General features: G+C 42.3%; 1 protein-coding gene across 3 annotated transcripts in view; it reads right to left on the bottom strand.

Moving 5' to 3' along the window:
• The window catches only part of SH3KBP1 (SH3 domain containing kinase binding protein 1), a 337141-nt gene that overhangs the window by 240617 nt on the left and 72676 nt on the right, over nucleotides 1–23848 (bottom strand). Inside the window, exon 1 of one of the 3 annotated variants that reach the window (XM_081115411.1) lies at nucleotides 3099–3236. The exons of the other annotated variants lie outside the window; for them this stretch is intronic. Within the exon in view, the coding sequence (XP_080971537.1) occupies nucleotides 3099–3149 (51 nt within the window). The 5' untranslated portion in view covers nucleotides 3150–3236. Of the gene's footprint in view, nucleotides 1–3098; nucleotides 3237–23848 lie in introns of those variants that run through there. 3 annotated transcript variants of the gene reach the window in all.

A 23848-nucleotide genomic window follows, 5' to 3' on the forward strand; every position in this document is an offset into this window, starting at 1 on the left:
ATCATGTGACCCCTTCAGGCCTCCAGAGAACAAACCACTAACATCTGAGAGCAGCAGGGCAGGGAAAAGATATTGCCCAGCACACAGGGTGATAAATCATCTGGCTCTGGATTCTGACCAGAGGGAAAACCACTTTCCAAGATAAGAGGGTTTTCCCATTATTCTTGGCAGGAGGTGGGGAAAGGCAGGAGGGGAAGAGGCCTCGGCAAAGAAATGAGCATTTGTTTTAAGCAAATCACTTTGAAGACAGGTGGTTTTCATTTTGAGAAAATGATACTTAAAACAGCTAGAGGGTTACTCTACATGCCAGTTAAGGGCTTGCCAGGAGAGGGAAACAGGGCCCTGGGGTATGGAGTGCTCCCATAAGTGGCAGAGCAATGGCGAAGGCAGATGGGGCAGGAAGGGAATAGCACCAAAAAGATGGAACTGTCTTTATCAGCTTGCAGTCACAAACTATTTAAAAGTCATGCACTGTATTCATCATCCACCACCTCTCTTCGTTCTACAAATATTTGTTGCGTGTCAACTATGTGCCTAGAACTGGAGATACAGTGGAACAAGACAGGCAAGGCCTCTTTGAGGCTGAAATTCTAGTGGGAGAGACAAGTGCCAAGTAAATCAATGAGGGAACAAGGAATTTACAGACTGTGATGTAAGTGCTCTGCAAGAAATAGATATGGTGATGTGACAGGAAGGGAGAAAGGAAACTTAAGATGGAGGAAGTCCCTTTAGATAAGATGGCCCAGGAGAGCTACTCCCAGTAACACCTGAAAACAGAGCAAACCAGCCAAGCAAAAGCCAAAGAAAGGGTGTTCCCTGGAGTGGGCATGCAAGTGCCTGAGCCCAGGGACAGGAGCTGGGGCAGCTAGGACATTGGTGTGGTGAAAGGTGGTGGCCAAGCGCGAAGTGACCTTGATGAGGCTGGAAAGGTAGGCAAATCCCTAATCATATAAGGCATAGCCGGCCATGGGAAAGAAAGTGGACTTCTATAGAGAGCTACTAAAGTTGGTACATTATAATACATGATTCTGATGATGTTTTACCATAAAAGGTACTCTTAAATCATCACACACAAAACGAAGTACACAGATAATATGATGTTTCCAAAATCAGTGATAAAAATTAGCACTGTGTTAGAGCTCATGGATATAGGTATTGAGGAGCCTTGCTAACTAGAGGCAAACAACCATAGCCTAAATATGAGATGAAATACAAGGAATACAATGGAGCTAAAGGGGTGGGAGTACGTAAGACTGACAAGGGAACACTATGATCAGCAATTAACTCACAGTTACCAAATATAAAGCACATAGTAAAGCTAATGGAAAGTGCCCTAAATAAACAGCATTCTTCCAGGTTTAAGTGTTTTCTTTTTCTTCTCCCTTGCCCCAGCTGAACATAAGTATTCATAATTTGGAAACCCAACACTGGAAAAGGCTCTTCTGAATTATCACTCTACCTCTAGGACTCATAACATGGCCTCATGACTTGAGTCCCCAGTCCCCACGATCTTTAACACAAATGTATCATTGAGACATAAGCATAATCCACTCACACCTTTTCCCTGGGAACTCCTTGTTCTAGGGGTCACTTGGCTATGACAAAAAAGGGCAACCTAGGACTGTGGACTTGAACAAGGCCAACTGGCTAACCTCAAGATCAAACCTACGACACCAACCAAGAGAACTTGGCAGCCACAAAGGCTGCCCTAAAACAAGCCGAGGTCAACAACATGGGTGCCACGTCACAGAGCCCAGCACATTGCTTGCACTGATGGTATGCTATCCCATGAAGGAAGGAGAATAGGGAAGGAGGGTCAAAACACATCACGCAGCCAGAGTTTACCAAGTGCCAGGCACTTTCACATCCAGTGCTTCAAAAAATCCAGCAATCGCACAAAGTGAAATGCTTGCGATTTTTCACATGAGATAAGTAAGACTAGGAGAGATTTTTGTTAGTGGCCCAAGGCTACAGTTAGCTAAGTGAGACCGGCATCTCACCCACCACCTAGAATCTAGCAAGAAAGAGGACAGTGCCCTGAGCGGACCCCGATCTTTCTGTCCCACCTTTCATCTCAGTCTTACCTCCTCCCTCTTTATCTTTCCCAAGGCAGGAAACCTGGATTCCACACCTGGCTTCATTCCAGACTCCCAGTCAGCCAGCTCCCTCAGAAATGTTACCTGCTCCCGCCGAAACCGGTTTGGCTCAGTAGATAGAGCATTGGCTTGCGGACTGAGGGGTCCCAGGTTCGATTCCGGTCAAGGGCATGTACCTGGGTTGCGGGCACATCCCCAGTAGTAGATGTGCAGGAGACAGCTGATCGATGTTTCTCTCTCATCGATGTTTCTAACTCTCTATCTCTCTCCCTTCCTCTCTGTAAAAAATCAATAAAATATATTTAAAAAAAAGAAAAATAAAAGAAATGTTACCTGCTCCCAACCCTTGATTGGGACACTTCACTGATTAAAGGGCCACCTGCGGGGTGGGAGGCAGGGAGGTGACTGGAGCTGTGTCCAGTATCCCCTGGAAAAAAACTCATCAGTAGTTGCCAGGAGAAGGAAAGAGCCATCACACCAGGGCTATTCAAAATCTTTATAGATGCCAATTCAAAAGGGACTCAGCCAAGAGCCACTTCTGTCACAGAGAAGGGCTTGGGGAAAGAAATTCCCTTCCACCCAAACAAGAAAATTGAGACCAGAATACAAGTGGAAAATGGTGTTGCTGCCCTAACCGGTTTGGCTCAGTGGATAGAGCATCAGCCTGAGGACTCAAGGGTCCCAGGTTCGATTCCGGTCAAGGGCATGTACCTTGGTTGTGGGCACATCCCCAGTAGGGAGTGTACAGGAGGCAGCTGATCAATGTTTCTCTCTGATCGATGTTTCTAACTCTCTATCCCTCTCCCTTCCTCTCTGTAAAAAAATCAATAAAATATATATTTAAAAAAAAAAAAGAAAATGGTGTTGCTCACCATCTGGGAAGGACTGAGCTGGGACCAAATTCCCTATCACATCTCCCTCCTGGCCTATGAAGTAGTCAGGCAACAGGCTACAAAAGATGCAGACATAATAACAATCCGAACAGATGTACGGCCTACTTACAATCTCAGATGCATCTACGGCACTCGGGGCTTTGGCTGCAGAAAGCTCCATTCTGTGGGGTATGAAATGGTGATCTGGGGTTGACTGTATCTGAACTCTGGGCAGGAGTACGGTCTGTGCTCGCTGAGAACTCCAAGTCCCTCTGATTCACTTGGCAGCTGAATTATTCTAAGCATCCTGTCCCGTACCCAGCCCGCCTTGCCCCTCCCACTACACATTCTCACTGGGTGGGTTTTTTTTTTTTTATTCTCTGCACTTATTTCTGTCACAACTCAAGTGAAACTCATTTTTCAAAAGTAATCCACTCTCTCACACTTGAGAGTGTGAAACCTTTATGACCTAGGAGGAGAAAGAGGAAGAAGAGCCACCTAATTAGGAAATTGTAACTAACATCAGAAAGAAGAGAGTTGGAGAACGCAAGTCTGCAGTAACAGCAAAATGGAGATTATTCGAGACAGCTGAAACACTCCACCCAGCCTCCAGGAGGGGACATGCACGGGAAACAAAGGGCATATGGTGTTTGCTTTCTTCAACATCCGTTCTCACCATTAAGAGCTGCACCAGCAAATGCTCATTACTGACATGAGGACAAACCTCACTCCAAAACAGACTTGAAAATAGAGCTCACAATCAAATAAATTACTTTGCAAAGCACAGGCATACCTTGATTTTTTTACTACATATAAAGCAAAATTTAATAAAGTCCAAATAACTGGCAGAATGTCTATTTGGCTTCATGAAGCATGAATTATACTTGAAAGGAAAGTCGATTTCTGTTAATTTCAAGTGTATATAGTACCTCAAATACTGATATATTCAGGACAGGATTTTTTTCCCCAAGGAGTGATTCCAAGGGGTAACCTAATAGCTAGATAAGAATGATTTTATATTATTAAATACTAGTCACATAGTCAATTATTTCTTTCTTTAAAAATATGTTTTATTGATTTCAGAGAGAAGGAGAAGGAGAGAGAGACAGAGAAAGAGACATCAATGATAAGAATCATCTATCGACTGCCTCCTGCACACCTCCCACTGAGGATCGAGCCCACAGCCCAGGCATATGCTTGGACCAGGGAAATCGAACCCCGACCTCCTGGTTCACAGGTCGGCACTCAACCACCGAACCACACCAGCCGGGCTATTTAAACATTTCTATCTTAAAGCAAACAAATTTTTCTACTGTGGCTTAAATCATTCATTGTCCACATATGTTAATGTTAACATCATATGCACGAATGTCCACACTAATAAAACTTCCAAAGATCAACTTCAGTGTACTCTCTGATCAAATTACAACAAATTCCTGAATTGGGGAGCTCTGAACTGATGACACTTTTCATCAGTGACATAAAGCCATGGTCAGCTTCAAAAACGCTCATGTACTATTTTATTACAAGCCTACCCAGCAGAACCCACTATTGGCCACAGTGCCCACCCATCCATCATAAGGTCCACTCTCACCTCCAGAGAGGCAGCCTAATTAGTTCTAAGCCAATCATTGATTCAAGGTGGGCAACAGGAACTAAACTTACCCAATCAGGCAGACTGCAGGAAAGGACTTCTCCCACGTACCAGCTGTGAACAAGGAATCAATGGATGCCAATGGATGCCATCCTATAACCACCTGATAACCAGAGAGGCACCAGCCCTTGGATGAAGCTATTGCCAGAAGGACACCATGGAGGAGAAATGGCCAGAACACAGGTCTCTGAGTCACTATGAGCAGCTGATCACACTGCCCTCAGGGTCCACCCTATCTGTAGCCTCCCAATTATGTATAACAAACATCCCTGTTTAAACCAATCCCAGCCAGGTTTCTGTTCCAGGCAATCTAAAGCATTGCTGACAGGAATGAGCTGAGGAGTAGCTTCAGGGCCATGAGCAAGAGTTTGTAATTTGGCAAAGATACTCTTTAAAGTAAATAATACACTCAGAAAATAGTCCCCTTAATGTTAAAGAAAAAGGAGAAATTACAAAGATGAGGGCTGGGCATGGAAATGGGAAGTGACTGCAAATGAGCACAAGGTTTCTTTGGGGGTGATGGACATTTCTGAAAATTAGATTGTGGTGATGGTTACACACTCTGTAAATAAACTGAAAATGATTGAATTCAAACGGGTGAATTTTATGGTATGCAAATTAGATTTCAATAAAGCTTATTTTTTAAAAAGCTACAAGGGAGCAGATGATCATTCAGGAAAAGTTACTGATTTAAGGCACTTGTCCTCCATCCCCATCTGATAGCATCACACCTATGCCTCAAATCCTTCCTTTGATGCTTCCAGATTACCTCTAGAGTCCAAGTTCGTTACAGAGGCACACAAGATCCCTGTTAACCCCCAGCCTCACTTTCCCCACTTCTCATTTAACTCACTGGCAAAGCTTACTTCCAGATACCCATCAAACCATTTCCACTTCAGGCCTCTGCTCACACTACACCCCTGTTCTGGGTCACTGGCTCCATCCTCTTTACCTGATCTACTCTTTCCTCTCCTGTGGCAGGTTCTTAGGTTCCCCCTTTGGGCCTACTTAGCATACTGCGCATGCACCATGATGGGTTGGAATTCTGTCTCTCCCACGAAGCTATATCCCAGGGCCTGAAGCTACATTCCAGACCTGATGGGACTGGTCTCATCTTTCCCTTTTTCTGGAAGGACACCAGCTTCTTCTGTAGGTCACTTCTGTCATTGAGGTTGGGGTGGGAGAGTCAGAGGCAGGTTCTAAATCTCCTGGCTCTCACCCACACCCACTTTCCTAGAGCAACTTCAGGCTCAGCAAGGGATAGACGTGCCCACAACATGTAAATAGAACCCTCATCCCGGATCTTCTGCTTCTCTACTCAGCTCTCCCTGATGCAGAAGGTAATGGCGACAATGCACAACGTCTCTCTCACTGTATAAGCTTCAGAAAAGAGAGGGAACATCCAATCCTTTTTTCTTCTGATTACGGGGTTTCCCTTATTTTTTTTTTTTTTAACCCTTAGACAAGGTAAGGAGCTGGGGCACAAAAAGTCACAAATGCAACAAGAATGGGAAACGCTTGGCTTTGAAAAAGACTAGACATTAAAAACAGGACACAATAGATTAAGGAAAGCTGAGAAGACTCATCTCCATCTGGTGTCTTATCTTCCTGCATGACCTCAGGGGAAAAGATTTATAGTCCGATTTAAGGAATGTTTAAAAAGCTAGTTACTAAGGAGTGTTGGTTATTTAAAAAAAGAAAAAAGAAAAAAGAAAGAAAAAGTCCTACTGGGAAAAAAGTGCCATAGAATCTGTGCTTCATTACAGCAGTGGCATCAGCAAGCCCTATCTTCCTAGCTTGCCCTGGCTCTCCCAACACCACAAAAAACGAAACCCCAACACCAGGAGCACAGGAAAGAGCTAAAATAACACTTTAAATGTGCACAATTGTAATTTCAACTCCTACCTCATAATCATGACTACTATTTTCCACTTTTGGGCCCCAGCTTCCCTGGACAAACTCTGGGAGCCTTCACAGACATTATCTAATGCTAAGCAGGTCAGCAACCTAACCATTAAGTCCTCTTTTTTCTCCATGCTCTCTGACTTAAGCTGGTCTGGGTACAATCATAAAGAACTGGTCAGTGCCCTGCCAAGAGGGGTGGCTAAGATTTCTCATGTAATTTGGGTCAAACAGGAAGCTCTTAGGGTGTCAGAAAGTTTGTCTTTAAACATCTCTATCTTATCCCTACAATGAAGTTTTCAAAGTTGTCATTTCCCCCCTCCCACCTTTTGTGGGTTCCAGTTCCATCCCTGGTCAGGGCAAGTGCAGGAGGCAGCTGATGGATATTTCTTTCTCTCTTTTCTCTCTCTCTTCTCTCTCCTCTCTCTCTCCCCCCCTTCTTTCTCCCTCTCTCTCACTCTCTCTCTCTCTCCCCCCCCCATTCCCCTCCCCCTCCCCCTCTCCTTTCCACTCTATCTGAAAAGCAATGGGAAAAAATATCCTCTGGTGAGGATTAACCAAAAAAAATTTTTTTTTTTTACCTGCCTGGCCACGGCCCCAGTAACTCTAATTCAATCCTTAATTCAATCCTTTGGGGGATCTTCCTCCTTCAAACTCCCCCAGGTGATTCAGGCAATCAACACAGCCCTAAGATAGAGAGCTGGGTCTTGCTACTAAAAGCAGCATCATTTGGAAGCTTCTTAGAACTGTAGAATCTGGGCCTCCCCACATCCACCCGCCCCCAGCCCAGACCCCTTAATAGGAATCTTCATTTTAACATAATCCCCCAGGAGCATGTGGCACATTAAGCTCTGTCAACATCTGGCTTCAGAATCTCCAAGGTTGTGTTTTGTTTGTTTCCCCTTCACAAGTGGGAGAAGGAGTAGTGGGAGGTCACCATCAGAATCCACATTCCAAACTTTTTCAGGATCTTTCTGATAAACCACAGGGCCAAATCCTGCTCCCGCCTCCTCCCTCCCCACCTTCCCAGAAACAATGAGTAGTCAGATTAAATGTAAAGGGAGTCAAAGACTAGACAGCCTGCGTTTTCAATTAAAGCAATATATTTTTCCATTTGTGCTGGCAGCATGGACACTTGCATTACTGCACATGTTTCAAGCTATTCCTACATCATCAAAGCAGCAGAACCTGCAACATCTTTTAGTATTAAAGAGCTTTACGTGCAACCCATGCATGCTAGGATTAATAATTCTTGGAATTTATGAGAACTACTAATTGCATCCATTCTGAAAAATCAATATACTTCAAGAACTTTTAAAAAATTCATATGCTTATTTCCCTTCTTCAAATAACATCAGAAGGCATTCACAGGAAGTCTTGGTTCCAACTGAAAGTGGCTGCATATTAAAAGAAAGTCAGTAGTAGCCTAACACCCAGCTCAGCCAAGATTCCCAGCAGGTTCTCAGAACCTGACAGATTGGGGTATTCCCTCATGCTAATTACAGTTTGTTTCACTGGCTGTTGTTTTAACGTAGCCAAGGCCACCCAGACAACCCTGTAGCACAGTATGGACTGTGCTAGTTTAGAAACTAAACCACCCCCAGGCCCAAAACCAGCTCTCCTACTGACTAACTGCTCCCCCAGGCAAGTTATTTAACGCCTCTGGTCCACGGGAAGTGCTGTATAAAAGTTTGCTGTTTTTCTCACCAACCATGTAGTACCAGGAATGGTACAGATAATAGAACAATGCACGCACTATGCTCAATTATTACTACTGCTTAAAGAACACTCCACCCAGACTGCATTTCCTCCAATGAATGTTTCACCAGCCACCTTTGCTGTGTCAAGAGAGGTGCTGTGGAAAGTTTTTTACTTTCCTGTAATGGCAAAAGAAAAAACACACCCAGAAACCAATGATATAATCCTCCTCTTCGTCCGATGTAAAGTTCAAAGTTCTCCCTCACCAATCCTATACTTCATATGGTTTATTTATGTTATGGTTTATTTAATCTCAAAGAGTAGTATAAAAAGATATGAAAGGTATTTAAGCAGGTGAAAAATACAGTCTGCAAAATAGTAGACCGGTACCAATTATATAGCATTTATTGAAATCACAAATGCTGATTTCCAGAATGTTCCTGATAGACAAGTATCGGACATGCCCTTGACTGGCTTTCACAGTATTAATACTCTGTAGTAACATATGCAGTAGTAAGACAGCAGAGGGAATTTGGAAATTGACAGTATTTAAACTACCCATTTTCACCCATTTTTAAACACTCATGACAAATGAACAAATGATATATTGTTCAACATGTATTTATGAAATCCATTTCCCCAGGCAGTTTCACTAGCCAATGCTTTAACATAAACTGGGTTACCATGAGAATGAAACAACCATGTTCATTTATTTTATCAGAGGCTATGCTTTCTAAGAATACCCATCCTTCCAGTTAGTTCTTACAATGCAAGCATGCGAAGTTAGGCTACTGGGGTTCAAATACCAAGGCTGACCCTTACTAGGTGGGCAATCTCCATCAAGTCAGGTAATGTCTCTGAGCATCAGTTTTCCCAGCTGATATCAGAATAATCACTACCTGGGACGTGAATTGGAAATGAAATTCGCTGAGTTCATGTGTGCTCTCTATAATTATGAAGAGGAGTAAGTAATACAGTTTTATTAGATAAATAATGAGGCCTCTACTCACAACAACAAATTCACATTCCTTTTCACTATGCCAAGTCCTGAAGTGGTTACAAAAATGTCTAATAGACTCTTCTTGCCCACCCCCAATGGAGAAGAGAGTAGTATAGAAAAATACGAAAAGCATTTAAGCAGGTGAAAAATACAGTCTGCAAAATAGTAGACTGGTACCTGATGGCAGGGCTTGGCAGGCTATTCACATCTACCCATAGGAGTAAGTCTTATATGTTTAAAGAAAGAGAAGAATGTGAGCAAGAGAAAAGCCACCCACTTCTTCCTTCCTAGGTTAGCCTTGACAAGGGTTGCTCTCATCAGCAACATTCCCATAGCACTGTTACCTTCCAAAGCACGAATATTATACTAAGGGGATCCAAACTTGTTCATGCCTCAGGGCCTTTGCACTTGCCATTCTCTGCTTAGATGGCTCTTAGTAATGGCAGGAGTCTCGTCATCATTCAGGTGCAAGCTACAATGTCACTTCCCCCAAGAGGCTTTCTCTGATGGCTCCAGCTAAAACAGCCCACACACTCCACCAGTCACCCTATCGTTTTCCCCTCTAGTATTTCTTTGCTGCACGTTTCATTATAATTATCTCATCTCTTGTCTGCACTTATGCTCTCTCTCTCCTCTGTTAGAATGTACACTCTCTAAGACCACAGACCTTGTAAGGCCCATTCCTAAAATGGTACCAGGCACATAGAGGGCACTCAGTGGACAGAGTTAGGTAATATAGGCATACCTTGGAGATACGGTGGGTTCACTTCCAGACCACCACAATAAAGCAAGTCATAATCTTTTTGCTGATGGAGGGTCTTGCCTTCAATTTGTAAAAAAAGAAATGTAACTTCTGTGAAGCACAATAAAACAAAGCACAAAACGAGGTATGCCTGTATATGTGTATGTAGTTTGATAGTTCCAACATCTGTGTCTTATCTGTCTGGTTCTGATGATTGCTTTGTCTCTCCTAAAAGAGAAAAATTTATTTGGAAATGTGTATGTTTATAAATTAAAGTATATCACAATATCACATGTTGATTCATTGTCCTTTAAACTGATATGCAATCATTAATATTCACGGAAATTGGAAGTTACTAAAGATCATACTCTCATTCAGCAAGTGTTGGATCTCAGGCTGCAATATATCATGCAACACCTAGGAACCTAACATCTCAAACCTACAAACTGCCACTCCTCTCACCCACATTTCTAATTTAATGTAATCAGATATAAATGAAAATAGCAGCAGCTTGGAAAATCCATCTCATGGGGAAAACAAAGTTCCCTTTTTACTCAACTCACTACCTTAGATAATAGCAGATAAATGATGCTATGAAAAAATGAACCATGAATGACTCCAAAAATTTAGATTAATCTTAAGGATTATATATTAAATTCAATTAAACCAGCTGAATATTTAACACAGTCTTTCTCTGCACCATTCTAGCCACTCTGGGGAAAAATGGGTAGATGTGAATAACCTGCCAAGCCCTGCCATCAGGACAGACATAGCGACAGGGTATGGGGCTGAGTGGAGCCCGAGTGGCCACACAGTCTGGGAATGGCAAAAACACAGCACAGGCCAAGAATTGCTCTACAGTAAGTTCATTAGCAGAAAGAGTCACTTGTAATTATTTTTAAGCTTTAATATTCACTTGTATATTCCAATTAAAAGGAAGAAAAGGATATAGTGTTCAGTAAAGTAGATGAAATTCATTTGGCTTTCATTATAATGAATAAAGACAGGTCTAAGTTTGTCTATAATGAGACTAAAATGGGGTGGCTCTACTCATGATGATTCGATAGCTTTAATTACTGTGTGTGGCTCCGTGAGCTGCATCCTAGGTAGAACTGCAATCAGGGTGACCAGTTAGATAGCTAAATAACACACTTCTCCCTGCCTGAGAACCATTGCTTGTCAATTGTGCTATGATGTTACAAGGGGTGTTTACAAATCAGCTACACCCCTGCATTGCAACAAGCCTGAAATTAGATTTCATATCCAGGTCCAGGGCAGTGGACTGTGTTCCTGGACACAGTTTAAAGTTGGCAGCACCCTTGACTTGATTGTCACCTTAAAACATCTGTTAACAGAACCCTTGGAAGTTCAAGTTTTAAGATAAAAGAATTAGTTAAATTGAATAAAAAATATCAGAGGCTAAAAAAGAAGTAAGGTATATAGATGTTTAACCACTGCTGACAGGAGAGGCTCGCACTTTAATTGCATGGATTATATGTACCAAAGAGATCATCTGTCATGTGACAGTTTAAATCAAATAACAGAGTGTTCCCTGAAAAAATATCATAAGCAATGAAGCAATTTCTCAACGTTTAAAACCACACAAACCCAGCATGCTCCATATTCCAATGTGTTTCAAAGATCCTATCACGTGCCACCAGAACCTAATGTCACAATTACTCATTTAACATGGAAGAGCTGAAACTACTTTCTTACAGCAGCTGTACATTTTTGTTGTGTTAATCCTCACCCAAGGGTCTTTTTTCATTGATTTTGTTTTTTAGACAAAGAGGGAGGGAGGGAAGGAGGACGAAAAACATCAATGTGAGAGAGACACATCGATTGGTTACCTCCCATAGGCTTACCAACCAGGGCCAGGGATCGCAACCCAGGTACATGCCCTTGACTGGGAATTGAACCCGAGACTCTTCAGTGTACTAGCCCACACTCTAACCACTGAGATACACTAGCCAAGACGGCAGATGTACTTTCTATAGTCAGGTTGGCAATTATTCCAGTTTCAAGATTTAGAAACAAAAAAGTTGTGCACGTTCTCATGATTTTGCATCTGAGAAAAACAGTGAAAGACTGAATTGGGAATATAAGCCAAACTGTTAAACAGCAGTTACAGAATAATAGCAATAAACCAGATTCCTTCTCTATTTGTGCCCATGATGGCCTCAATATAACAGTGTGAGTACAAGTTTAGCAGTCATAACTTAATAATAATTTTGATTTTATATAGTTTCTTATTTTGATTGATTTCAGAGAGAAAGGGAGAGGGAGAGATGGAAGCATCAATGATGAGAGAGAATCATCAATCAGCTGCCTCCTGCACACCCTCCACTGGGGATCAAGCCTGAAACCCAGGCATGTGCCCTGACCGGGAATCAAACCACGACCTCCTGGTTCATACGGTACTCTGAACCACTTAGCCACACCGGCTGGGCATATAGTTTTAATGTAGCATTTGCCCATAATCTGTCAACGTAAGCAAACCCCATATGACCGAAGACTTCAGCCGGTAGCATCACATTTCAGACAATGACATACTGTCTAAACATCCACAGCCTTGCTAAGAATATATTCCCTTTTTAACACTTACACTAATGTCCATTATAGTTTCCTATAATCATGACTAAAATGTACATCTGTAGTAAATATTTTAAACACAATTTTAATTTACCTTTTCTTCCATGATGTGCAAAAACCGTCCCTCCTGGTTTTAACCTGGCACCCGCTCTACTGATACAATCTCACATCTCGCCCTTAGCCTTGTTTCCTTGCCAGGAAAATTGCATCCCCGAGAGCTTCGTGGTCACCAGTAAGTTTAGAAAAACAAGGTTCACTGTAAGAGGAGACAGCAGCCAGGGTGTCCTCACACTGCCTGGGAACCCTGCATGGCCACAGAGCACTGCCTTCCCTGCCCCAGCCTTTCAGGAGAGCGCGGTCACAGGCTCCTCGCTCTACGTCTCCATCTGGGACCACCTGCCTCAAGAAAGCTGGGCAGGATGTGGTTTGGCTTAGACAACCTCTCAGCTTACATGTGCAGGCAAGCCCACTTTGTTTTTCACACAGACTTCCAGGCACAGGATATCGTCTCTTAGTTTTCTTGAGAAAAACCTGGTGGTCCCAGAGGAAGTATGGCAACAAATGAAACACTCCTTCCTCCGTGACAAGCAAAACAGGCAGCGAAGAGCTAAAATGGGCAGACTTCAAGCACCTCATTCCACAAATCACAGTTGTGAGTACACAAAACACAAGAGTTTATTCTTGTATTGTTATTCATTAATAACTGTATTATTTTCCATATAGACAACTGTTATCCTACTTTTGCCCCACCCTGTACATATATGTGTGTGGCTTTTGAGTTAACACATATTGTGATCACACATTAAACAGACATTTTCACCTTCCCTTTCCCTGAACTTCTCTCCAGACTTTCTTGTCTAATCTTCCTCAGTAGTAGAAAGATGATGAAATGTACCTGTAATCCCAAGGGGCGAGGGGTGGGGTAGGCTACGTTAGTTCAAATCTCTTCGTGAGTCAAGAAACTAAAGTGAAACAAAATGTCTCCTGGGCAGCCCTTGAGGTGTGATGACAACATGTCATATCCTTCAGGACAGAATTTGTGCCTTCATGATGTGCCGCTTCTTGCTTTCTAGCTGAGGTCACACTCCTTCCAGGCAGACCCCCACTAGTCACTCTCCTGGGAGGCGGGCAAAGGGGAGTGCTAGTGCCTGGCCATCTGTCCATTTCTGTCTCTTCTGTCCTACAGGCTGGCTGGGACTGGAGTATCACAGCTTGAGGCTCTCCCTGTCCCACCCCCACTCTTTCATCTCCATGGGTGTCATCCCCCTCCACAAATAAACCTTCTGCACTCCTACCTCCAATTCAGCACCCGCTGCCCACAGCACCCAACTGACAAACACTGTCTCTGTATTTTTCCAGTCTCTCGGAGTGGCTTAATACTTATATTAATAGCTGATATTTGTTGGCTGATTAAATGTATAAAATACTCTGAGTTGCCCTGCACACGTGATCTCATACATACTCTCAAGTACAGTAGCTAAGAGGTATACCATTGTGGTTCCTAATTCCCTGTTTTCAGAGAAGGAAATGAGTAGAAGCCTAGAGGAATTAAATAACTTCCCCAAGGTCTCAGAGCTCAAACACCTAGACTCAAGCTTCTGGGATCGCTGGGTACCACTGTTCCCAGTCCAACCCTGATTGAGTCCCATAAGGTCCCGCACCCCAGGAGCTTGGCACAGGCCTCAGGAAAGACATGCTGAATGCAACGGGCTTGATCAGGTTCACAGGCCACAGGGGAAAAAAAAAGGTTGAAATTTCTACTGGTAGAAAGACAAGGGCACAACAGGTTTTCTTCCAGCACACAGTGTGTATGTTATGGGGAAGGGTGAAGATGAAATTTTCAAACCTATCCATGCTACAGATGTTTGTACATTTATTTCTCCACCTTTACCCTGGAAAAGCAATTTAATGGTAGCTGAAATGAAGATATTACTTTAAAAGGGCCATCATCAAGTAAAATTGAATGGATAGGATGAAAATATAAAAAGTTATTGTGCAACTTATTCATAAACTTTTATTCCAAAAATTACCATTTCAAACAACTACCATTTACTCCACTTCATATCTATCTACAGTGGGGCCTTGACTTACGAGTGTCCCAACTAACGAGTTTTTCGAGATACAAGCCGTCTCTCGGCCGATTTTTTGCTTTGAGTTGCGAGCTAAAATTCGGATTATGAGCCAGCTTCAGATACCCCACTGCTAGTTGGTGCAGCGAACGTCACAGTGAACACCACAACATCAGCCCAGCATCACGTGTCTCACTCGTTCACTTTATGATTTGACATGCGAGTAATTTGAGTTACAAGCTCCGTCATGGAATGAAATTAAACTCTTAAGTCAAAGCCCCACTGTATATCTATATATCTATATCTATATCCATATCTATATAGATAAAAGCCTAAGCAATCAGCCGACTGGCCAACTGGCTGGTAGCTATGACACGCACTGACCACCAGGAGGCAGACACTCAAATGCAGGAAAGGAAACCACAGGCATGGAAACATGGAACAGACTGATGAATCTCAGAGAGGAGGGGGGAGGGGGGAGAGGGGAGGACGGGAAGAGATTAACCAAAGATCTTATATGCATACTAGAGGCCTGGTGTACGAATTTGGGCACTGGTGGGGTCCCTCAGCCTGGCCTGTGCCCTCTCGAAATCCGGGACCCCTTGGGTGATGTCAGACTGCCAGTTTCAGCCCAATCCCTGCAGGAACATGGCACATATTCCTTAAAGCTTCCTTGAATAAAGAATTCAAGTGGCCGAAACCGGTTTGGCTCAGTGGATAGAGCGTCGGCCTGCGGACTGAGAGGTCCCGGGTTCGATTCCGGTCAGGGGCATGTACCTGGGTTGCGGGCACGTCCCCGGTGGGGGGTGTGCAGGAGGCAGCTGATCGATGTTTCTCTCTCATCGATGTTTCTAGCTCTCTATCTCTGTCCCTTTCTCTCTGTAAAAAATCAATAAAATATATTTAAAAAAAAAAAAGAATTCAAGTGATACATCAAATTTACTCTGTGCTATAATTTGGAATGTTCTGCTTCCTGTTTTTGGAGATACTGACTTTTTTAAAGTCAAAATTTATCAGCCTGAAGAATGTGTACATTTGGTGGACACATGCACCTAATTTTTAAAATTCTAATTCTTACGATGTGATTTAAAAGCTCCATTAATACTGATCAGATTTTTTAAAAACCCTTAGAGATATTTTGTAATTAAATACATGAACATAGTAGAAAAGTGTTATATTTTTTGGTTAAGAATAGTAGTGATTTTCATTTATATGCCCATACTTGGACTAATTCTTAACGGAAAAAAAATGCCCCTACTATGAGGTCCCCTTACATCAGGTAAGAGATTTCTGTCTGAGTTGTTCACCAATGTCTTCCTTAGTAGTGCCTAGGACACAACACACACTCAGTAAACATTTGATGAATGAATGAGTGAAACTCAGAGAGCTTAATATACTTGCCCAAGATGGTAGATCTCAGCTGTGACGCCAAACCAGTGCTCTGAGTCACCAGTTTGTGACAAAACCCAGATGCTATATCATTACATACTCAGATATCTAGAGACCTGATAAAATTCAAACCTAATTACATAGCAAGAGAACAATTTCCTCAGCTCATCTGGTACTTTTACTAATCTCATATTCACTTGGAAGACAAGAGGGATTTGAAAAACAACAACTTAGAGAAAGTAACATACACCTGGGGGCTGCTTTAGTCACAAGAACCTGAAGAATGAAAGCACCTCAATCCCTGAGGAAAAATTAACAAATCAGATAAAAATAATTAAAAATTTCAAATAACTTTTAAAAAGTCTCAGAAATACACCCAGCCAGAGTGGCTAAGTGGTTGAGCATCGACTTATGAACCAGGAGGTCATGGTTTGATTACCAGTCAGGGCACATGCAAGGATTGCAGGCTCAGTCTCCAGTGTAAGGTGTGTAGGAGGCATCTGATCAATGATTCTCTCTCATCATTGATGTTTCTATTTCTCTCTTCCTCTCCCTTCCTCTCTGAAATCAATAAAAACATTATTAAAGCCGAAACCGGTTTGGCTCAGTGGATAGAGCATCGGCCTGCGGACTGAAGGGTCCCAGGTTCGATTCCGGTCAAGGGCATGTACCTGGGTTGCCGGCATATCCCCAGTGGGAGATGTGCAGGAGGCAGCTGATCGATGTTTCTCTCTCATTGATGTTTCTAACTATCTCTCTCCCTTTCTCTCTGTAAAAAATCAATAAAATATATAAAAAAAACATTATTAAAATAAATTAAAAAATAAAAAGTCTTAGAAATAAAGATACAACAAAAGTGACTACTAACATTTGAGCATTTCCCCCTATACAGAAGATTTGGTAGTTTGTGTATCATGCTGCATGCACAAATATGTACCCTGCTTTTTTTCTCTCTCTTATAGCATATGTATTTTCTATATTACCGCATACATTTATTATAGCCCCAAATTTTAAGTTATGTAGTATCTTGGCAGCAGGCAACAAAGTCTAAGCTGGTGAAAAGAAAAACAAAGCATACAAACAGCAACTAAACATTCAAGCCTACAAAAACCTGTTCAGCACACCATCTTCAATTCAACGGCTAGCTCCACCACTGAACCTGGCCTGGGTGTATTTCCCAGGGGACAGGAGGATTAGTTCCTTTGGAAATCCTCAGGTCACACTGCCTCTAGAAATGAGAACCTAAGGCCATGGGCTATTTACGTAGCCACTGCCACCACCATCCAAAGAGTAAGGGCTAAGTTCCCAATGATGTCAATAAGCCCCAGTGCAGAGAAATAAGCAACAAAGAGAATCACTCATTGAACAAATATGGATAAGCACTACTATGCACCAAGCACTGAGCGCACAATAATGCACTGATGCTTCGGAACCACAGTCTAATAAGGAAGAGAGTTATTCGTCATATAGCCCCCAAAACAGACTGTAAATCCCAAGAGTGACAAGTGCTACTGAGGAGAGAAATATGGCACTAGAAAGGTTTAAAGAAAATGGGTATTTGAGTGGGGAGGTCTAGGAAGGTTTCCCTGGGAAAGCATGAGGTGAGCTCTGCGGCTGAGAAGGCATTAATGGGATGCAGGGATATGAAGTGGGTAATGAGGCTGGAAAAAATGGGGGTCACAGCACACAGGATCTTGTAAGCTGACCACACTCAAGGGTTTAGCCTGGCCAGCATGGCTCAGTGGTTGATCCCTGACCTATGAACCAGGAGGTCATGGCTTGATTTCCAGTCTAGGCACTTGCCCAGGTTACAGGATTGATCCCCAGTGTGAGGCATGCAAGAGGCAGACAATCAATGATTCTCTCTCATCATTAATGTTTCTCTCTCTCCCTCTCCATTCCTCTCTGAAATCCATAAAAATATTTAAAAAACACACACAAACAAACAAACAAAAAAACACACAAGGGAAAGCCAAGGAAGGATTTTGAGTATGTGGGGTACATGGGGAAGGGGTAAGATCAAATTTACTTTTCAAGACCATCAGTGTAACTGATGCCTCAATTTGAGGCAGAAACTGCAGGGGCATCACGGCAGACCTGGGAGGAGTGTGCCCAGGAGTCCAGACCCAGGGCTGTATCCTGCACCCAGCCCTTTCATCAACAAGGTCTCTGAGGCCCCCACGACCTCTTGCCTGCACTCCACTCTCCCCTCCTCCACTCCTCTTCCTCTGTTCTACTTCTATCATTGGCTCCGCCAGTCTCCAGGCCAGCCACAGACAGGCCAAATACTAATGCCTCCTTGTACCTGCTCAGAGCATAGGCGGAATTTTCCTAAATGCCATTCGTGACCATCACAACATGATGACAGAATATGACCATACAGAGAGATAAGTGAAACACCCAGGATGGGCTGGAGAACTGTGGTAGATGAGAAAGCATTTTTTAAAATTTAATGTAAAATAAGAACAAGATTGCCCTAACCGGTTTGGCTCAGTGGATAGAGCGTCAGTCTGCGGACTCAAGGATCCCAGGTTCGATTCCAGTCAAGGGATGTGCCCACAACCTTGGTTGTGGGCACATCCCCAGTAGGGAGTGTGCAGGAGGCAGCTGATTGATGTTTCTCTCTCATCGATGTTTCTAACTCTCTATTCCTCTCCCTTCCTATCTGTAAAAAAAAATCAATAAAATATATTTAAATAAAAATAAGAACAAGAGTTAGGAATCCTAAAACAAACCAATGCTGGGATTCATGACCAGAGATACAAATGGGTCTGGGGTACAGCTGCACATTGGGATTTTTTAAAGCTCCCCTGGTGATACTCATATGCAGCCAAGTTTGAAAGCCAATAATGTTCTTTTTTTTACTTTTTATTTTACACTAGAGGTCCAGTGCACAGATTCATGCACATTGAAAGGAAATTAATTAGAAGAAATATTTTAATATCGCTATTCGCTCTTTCTCTATAATAGAAGTGTAAGAGATGAAAGAAAATTAGTAAAATGTATATGAAAATAATATATAATTGATTAATAATAACATGATATAACAACAAAGACATGATATAAAAACAACAAAGACATGATATAAAAACATTGATAAAAACAATGACTGATAAATTAATTAAACTTATTCTAATATCTCCCTGTATACATTAAGAGTAAAAACACTTTCAGAGTGCTTGACTAATTTCCCTTCTGATGAAGTATTTACAACTTTAACTTTAACATCATACGCTCTTCGAACTCAAGAGAAAGCAACATGTAACTGACTATGTCCAAAAACGGGTTCAGGTAGAAATATTCCTACTCTGTCTAGAGTTTGTCCTTATAATTTATTAATAGTCATCGCAAATGCTGGCATCACGGGAAACTGTGTCTTTGAATTAATTTAAATGAAAGGCCAGTGTCAGACGGGACAAATCAGTTCTTGGAATCAGAACAACCTCTCCTTCTGTGGATCCTGTTAATACTTCAGCTTCGATTATGTTAGGTCACAATCTTTTGATAATAAATCTAGTACCATTACAAAGACCCCATTTACTATTAAGATTTCTCAGTAGTATGATGATTACACCTACTTTCAATTTTAATTTATGACACAGCATTCCCAAAGGAGTAATACTATTAAGAAATTCGATGGGAACAGTCAGTCAGATGGCCGGATGGATGGACAGTCGGTCACTTAGCCTTTGATATATATACTCACAGGAACTTACAAAAATAGTGCACAGAGTCCCATGAAGCCTTCACCCAGCTTCCTTCAGTACAATGCAATATCAAACACATTGATACAATACTGTTAACTATACTACAGATCTTCAGTTCCCATCAGTTTTTCCATGCACTGATCCAATGTGTAAATTTGCATAAGCACCATCACAATCAAGATACAGAGCTGTTCCATCTCCACAAAAGAACTTCCTTGTGCTACCCTTTTATAGTCCTATCAGTCCGCCCTGGACTCTGTCACTGTCCCTTGGCAACCAGTCATCTGTTCTCCAACTCTATAATACTGTCATTTCAAGAATTTAATATAAACCAAATACACAGTATATAACATTTGAGATTGGCTTTATTCACAAAGCACAATACCCTTGGGATCCATCCAAGTAGTTCCCTGTATTCATTCCTTACTATTGCTGAGTAGTCTTCCAACATATGGATGGGCCAGGGTGTGCTTAATCATGCACTCATTGAAGGCATTTAGGTGGTTTCCAATTTGAAACTATTATAAATAAAGCTGCTAGGAACATTCCTGTACACAATTTTGTGTGGACATACAATAAACCCTTGATTTTGCGTACCTCGATTTAACAAACCGGATTTAACGCACAAAATTTCTAGTCCCTATGTCATTTGTGAAAATTAACACCCTGTTAATTTTAAAATGCTTTTAAACGGGATTTTCTTATAATTAACAGTTTATTTTTGTTATTAATCCACTGTTATTTTTAACAAATGTTAGCAAGTAGGCCATACATTGGAAAAAAACGCTGTAGTAATTTCACTGACATAAATAAATATTACATATCTACAACTTGTCTACATATCCAAGAGTCACCGCTTGTAAACAATGTTCAGCGAATGATTAGCACGTGATCACACTGCATCAAGAGGCTATTGGTTCTGTTGTTGTGTGGCGTGACTTTCTGCAGCAGTTTTAACTCCAGGGCAGATATTCCCACATGTGCTAAGCCACGCCCAGCCATGTGCATTTGTTTACTCGCAGTGACTGCTGAATGCACACATTTACTAGAACTGTTCAGTATAAATTTAAAATTACAGTAATACATATAGAAAACTTTTTTGTGAAATGAAACTTTTCATACATATTTAATTTTAAGGATACAAACGTGTCTACATAAGTAAAAACAGGTAAACTAATTTGTCAATTTTTATAATTTGTCAATTTTTTAACATACACATTTAGAAAAACTAATTTATTACAGAATTAACTTTCAGATTTAATGGACAGCCCCTTGCCCAAATTAGTCCATTATATTGAGGTTTAACTATACATATTTATTTCTCTGGGATGAATGTCCAAGAATGCAATTACTGGGTCATGTGGAAAGTACATAATTAGTTTTATAAGAAACTATCAAACTATTTTGTAGAGTGTCTAGACCATTTTACATTCCCACCAGCAATATACAAGACTAGAGGCCTGGTGCACAAAAATTTGTGCACTCAGGGGGGTCCCTCAGCCTGGCCTATGCCCTCTTGCAGTCTGGGACCCCTTGGAAGATGTCCACCTGCTGGTTTAGGCCCGCTCCCTGGGGGACCGGGCCCAAGCTTGCAGTCAGACATCCCTCTGGCAGCCCAGCAGCCCTCAGGGGATGTCCACTTACCAGCAGGGAGCAGACCTAAGCTGCAGTCGGACATCCTTAGTGCTGCTGAGGAGGCAGGAGAGGCTACCGCCACCACCGCTGTGCTGGCAGACATCTGCCTGGCTTGTGGCTGAGCAGAGCTCCCCCTGTGGGAGCGTACTGACCACCAGGGGACAGCTCCTGCATTGAGCATCTGCCCCATGATGGTCAGTGTGTGTCATAGTGACCAGTCATTCCCAGTCGTTCTGCTGTTAGGGTCAATTTGCATATTACCCTTTTATTATATAGGATAGAGGCCTGGTGCACGGGTGGGGACTGGCTGGTTTGTCCTGAAGGGTGTCCCGGATCAGGGTGGGAGTCCCGCTGGGGTGCCTGGCCAGCCTGGGTGAGGGGCTGATGGCTGTTTGCAGGCTGGTCACACCCTCTTCAGGGTGGGGGTCCCCACTGGGGTGCCTGGCCAGCCTGGGTGAGGGGCTGGTGGCTGTTTGCAGGCTGGTCAAGCCCCTCAAGTGGGGACCCTCACCCCATAGAGGTTTGGCCAGCCTGGGTGAGGGGCTGATGGCTGTTTTCAGCCTGGCCACACCCCCTTTAGGGTGGGGGGTCCCCACTGGGGTGCCTGGCCAGTCTGGTGAGGAGCTGAGGGCCATTTTCAGGCAAGACCCCTGGTGACAGAATCTCCCAGCCTCTCCTTTTTTTCTTTTTTTTTTTTATTCTGGGATTTATTTACCTTCTGTAATTGAAACTTTTGAACCTTGAGTGGAGCTCAGAGCTGGCAAGGGCGGGCAGGAAGCTTGGCTTCCTCCATCGCCAGGGGCAACCCAAGCCTCCTGCTTGCTCCAGCTCCGTGGCTGCCATCTTGGTTGGGTTAATTTGCATATAGTCGCTCTGATTGGCTGGTGGGCGTGGCTTAAGGCATAGTAAAGGTACAGTCCATTTGCATGTTTGTCTTTTATTAGTGTAGATAACCAGTCTCTCTACATCCTCACCAGCATTTGCTGTTATCAGTACTGGTTTTTATTTTAGCCTTTCTAATGACCATTCTAATATGCTAGTATACATAGTACTAGCTCATTGTGGTCTTAATTTGCACTTCTCTAATGACTAATGATGTGGAAGATCTTTTCATACGTTATTTTCCACCTGTATAACTCCTTCGGTAAAATTTCTGTTCGTCTTTTACTTATTTTTAATTGGATTTTTTGGCTCCTTACTATTTATTGTATTTTGAGAGTTCTTTATGCATTCTAAATACAAGTCCTTTTTCAGACATGTGTTTAGCTAATATTTTCTCCCTGTTTGTAATCTGTCTTTTCATCCTCTGCACAGGATTTTTCACAGGGCAGAAGTTTTTAATTCTGAAGAAGTCTAATTGCTCCATTTCTTCTTTAATGTTCTGTTGGTGTAATATCTAAGAATTCTTCACCTAGGCCTCGGTCCTGAAGACTTTCTCCTATGTTTAATTCTTAAACTCTTAGAGTTTTATATTTTACATATAAATCCATGATCCATTTTCAGATCACTTTTATGAGGTATAAGGTTTGCATTAAGGTTTATTTTCTGCCTATGGATGTTCAATTGATCCAGCACCACTTTTTGAAAAGGCTCTCCCTCCTCCTTTGAATTGCTTATGCCCTTTTGTCAAAAATTACTTGAGCATATTCACCTTTTAGTTACAGTGTTATTGTGTAGATTCTTTTTTTCTTCATTGATTAAGGTATTATATATGTGTCCTTATACTCCCATTGGCCCCCCACCCCCCACTCATGCCCTCACCCCCCTGGTGTCTGTGTCCATTGGTTATGCTTATATGCATGCATACAAGTCCTTTGGTTGATCTCTCCCCCGTACCCCCACCCTCCCCTACCTTCCCTCTGAGGTTTGATGGTCTGATTGATGTTTCTTTGTCTCTGGATCTGTTTTTGTTCATCAGTTTATGTTGTTCATTATATTCCACAAATGAGTGATATTTATCTTTCTCTGACTGGCTTACTTCGCTTAGCATAATGCTCTCCAGTTCCATCCATGCTGTTGCAAATGGTAAGAATTCCTTCTTTTTTACCGTAGCATAGTATTCCACTGTGTAGATGTACCACCGTTTTTTAATCCACTCATCTGCTGATGAGCACTTAAGCTGTTTCCAAATCTTAGCTATGGTAAATTGTGCTGCTACGAACATAGGGGTGAATACATCCTTTCTGATTGGTGTTTCTAGTTTCTTGGGATATATTCCTAGAAGTGGGATCACTGGTTCAAATGGGAGTTCCATTTTTAGTTTTTTGAGGAGACTCCAGGGAACTCATACAACTTAACAAAAGGGAGATAAACATTCCAATCAAAAAATGGGCAAAGGACCTAAATAGACACTTTTCAAAAGAGGACATTCAGAAAGCCAAGAGACATATGAAAACATTCTCCAAGTCACTAATCATCCAAGAGATGCAAATCAAAACTACAATGTGGTACCATCTCACACCTGTCAGAATGGCTATCATCAACAAATCAAC

This window comes from Myotis nattereri (genome assembly GCF_964212035.1).
Source record: "Myotis nattereri genome assembly, chromosome: X".
Classification (NCBI taxonomy): domain Eukaryota; kingdom Metazoa; phylum Chordata; class Mammalia; order Chiroptera; family Vespertilionidae; genus Myotis; species Myotis nattereri.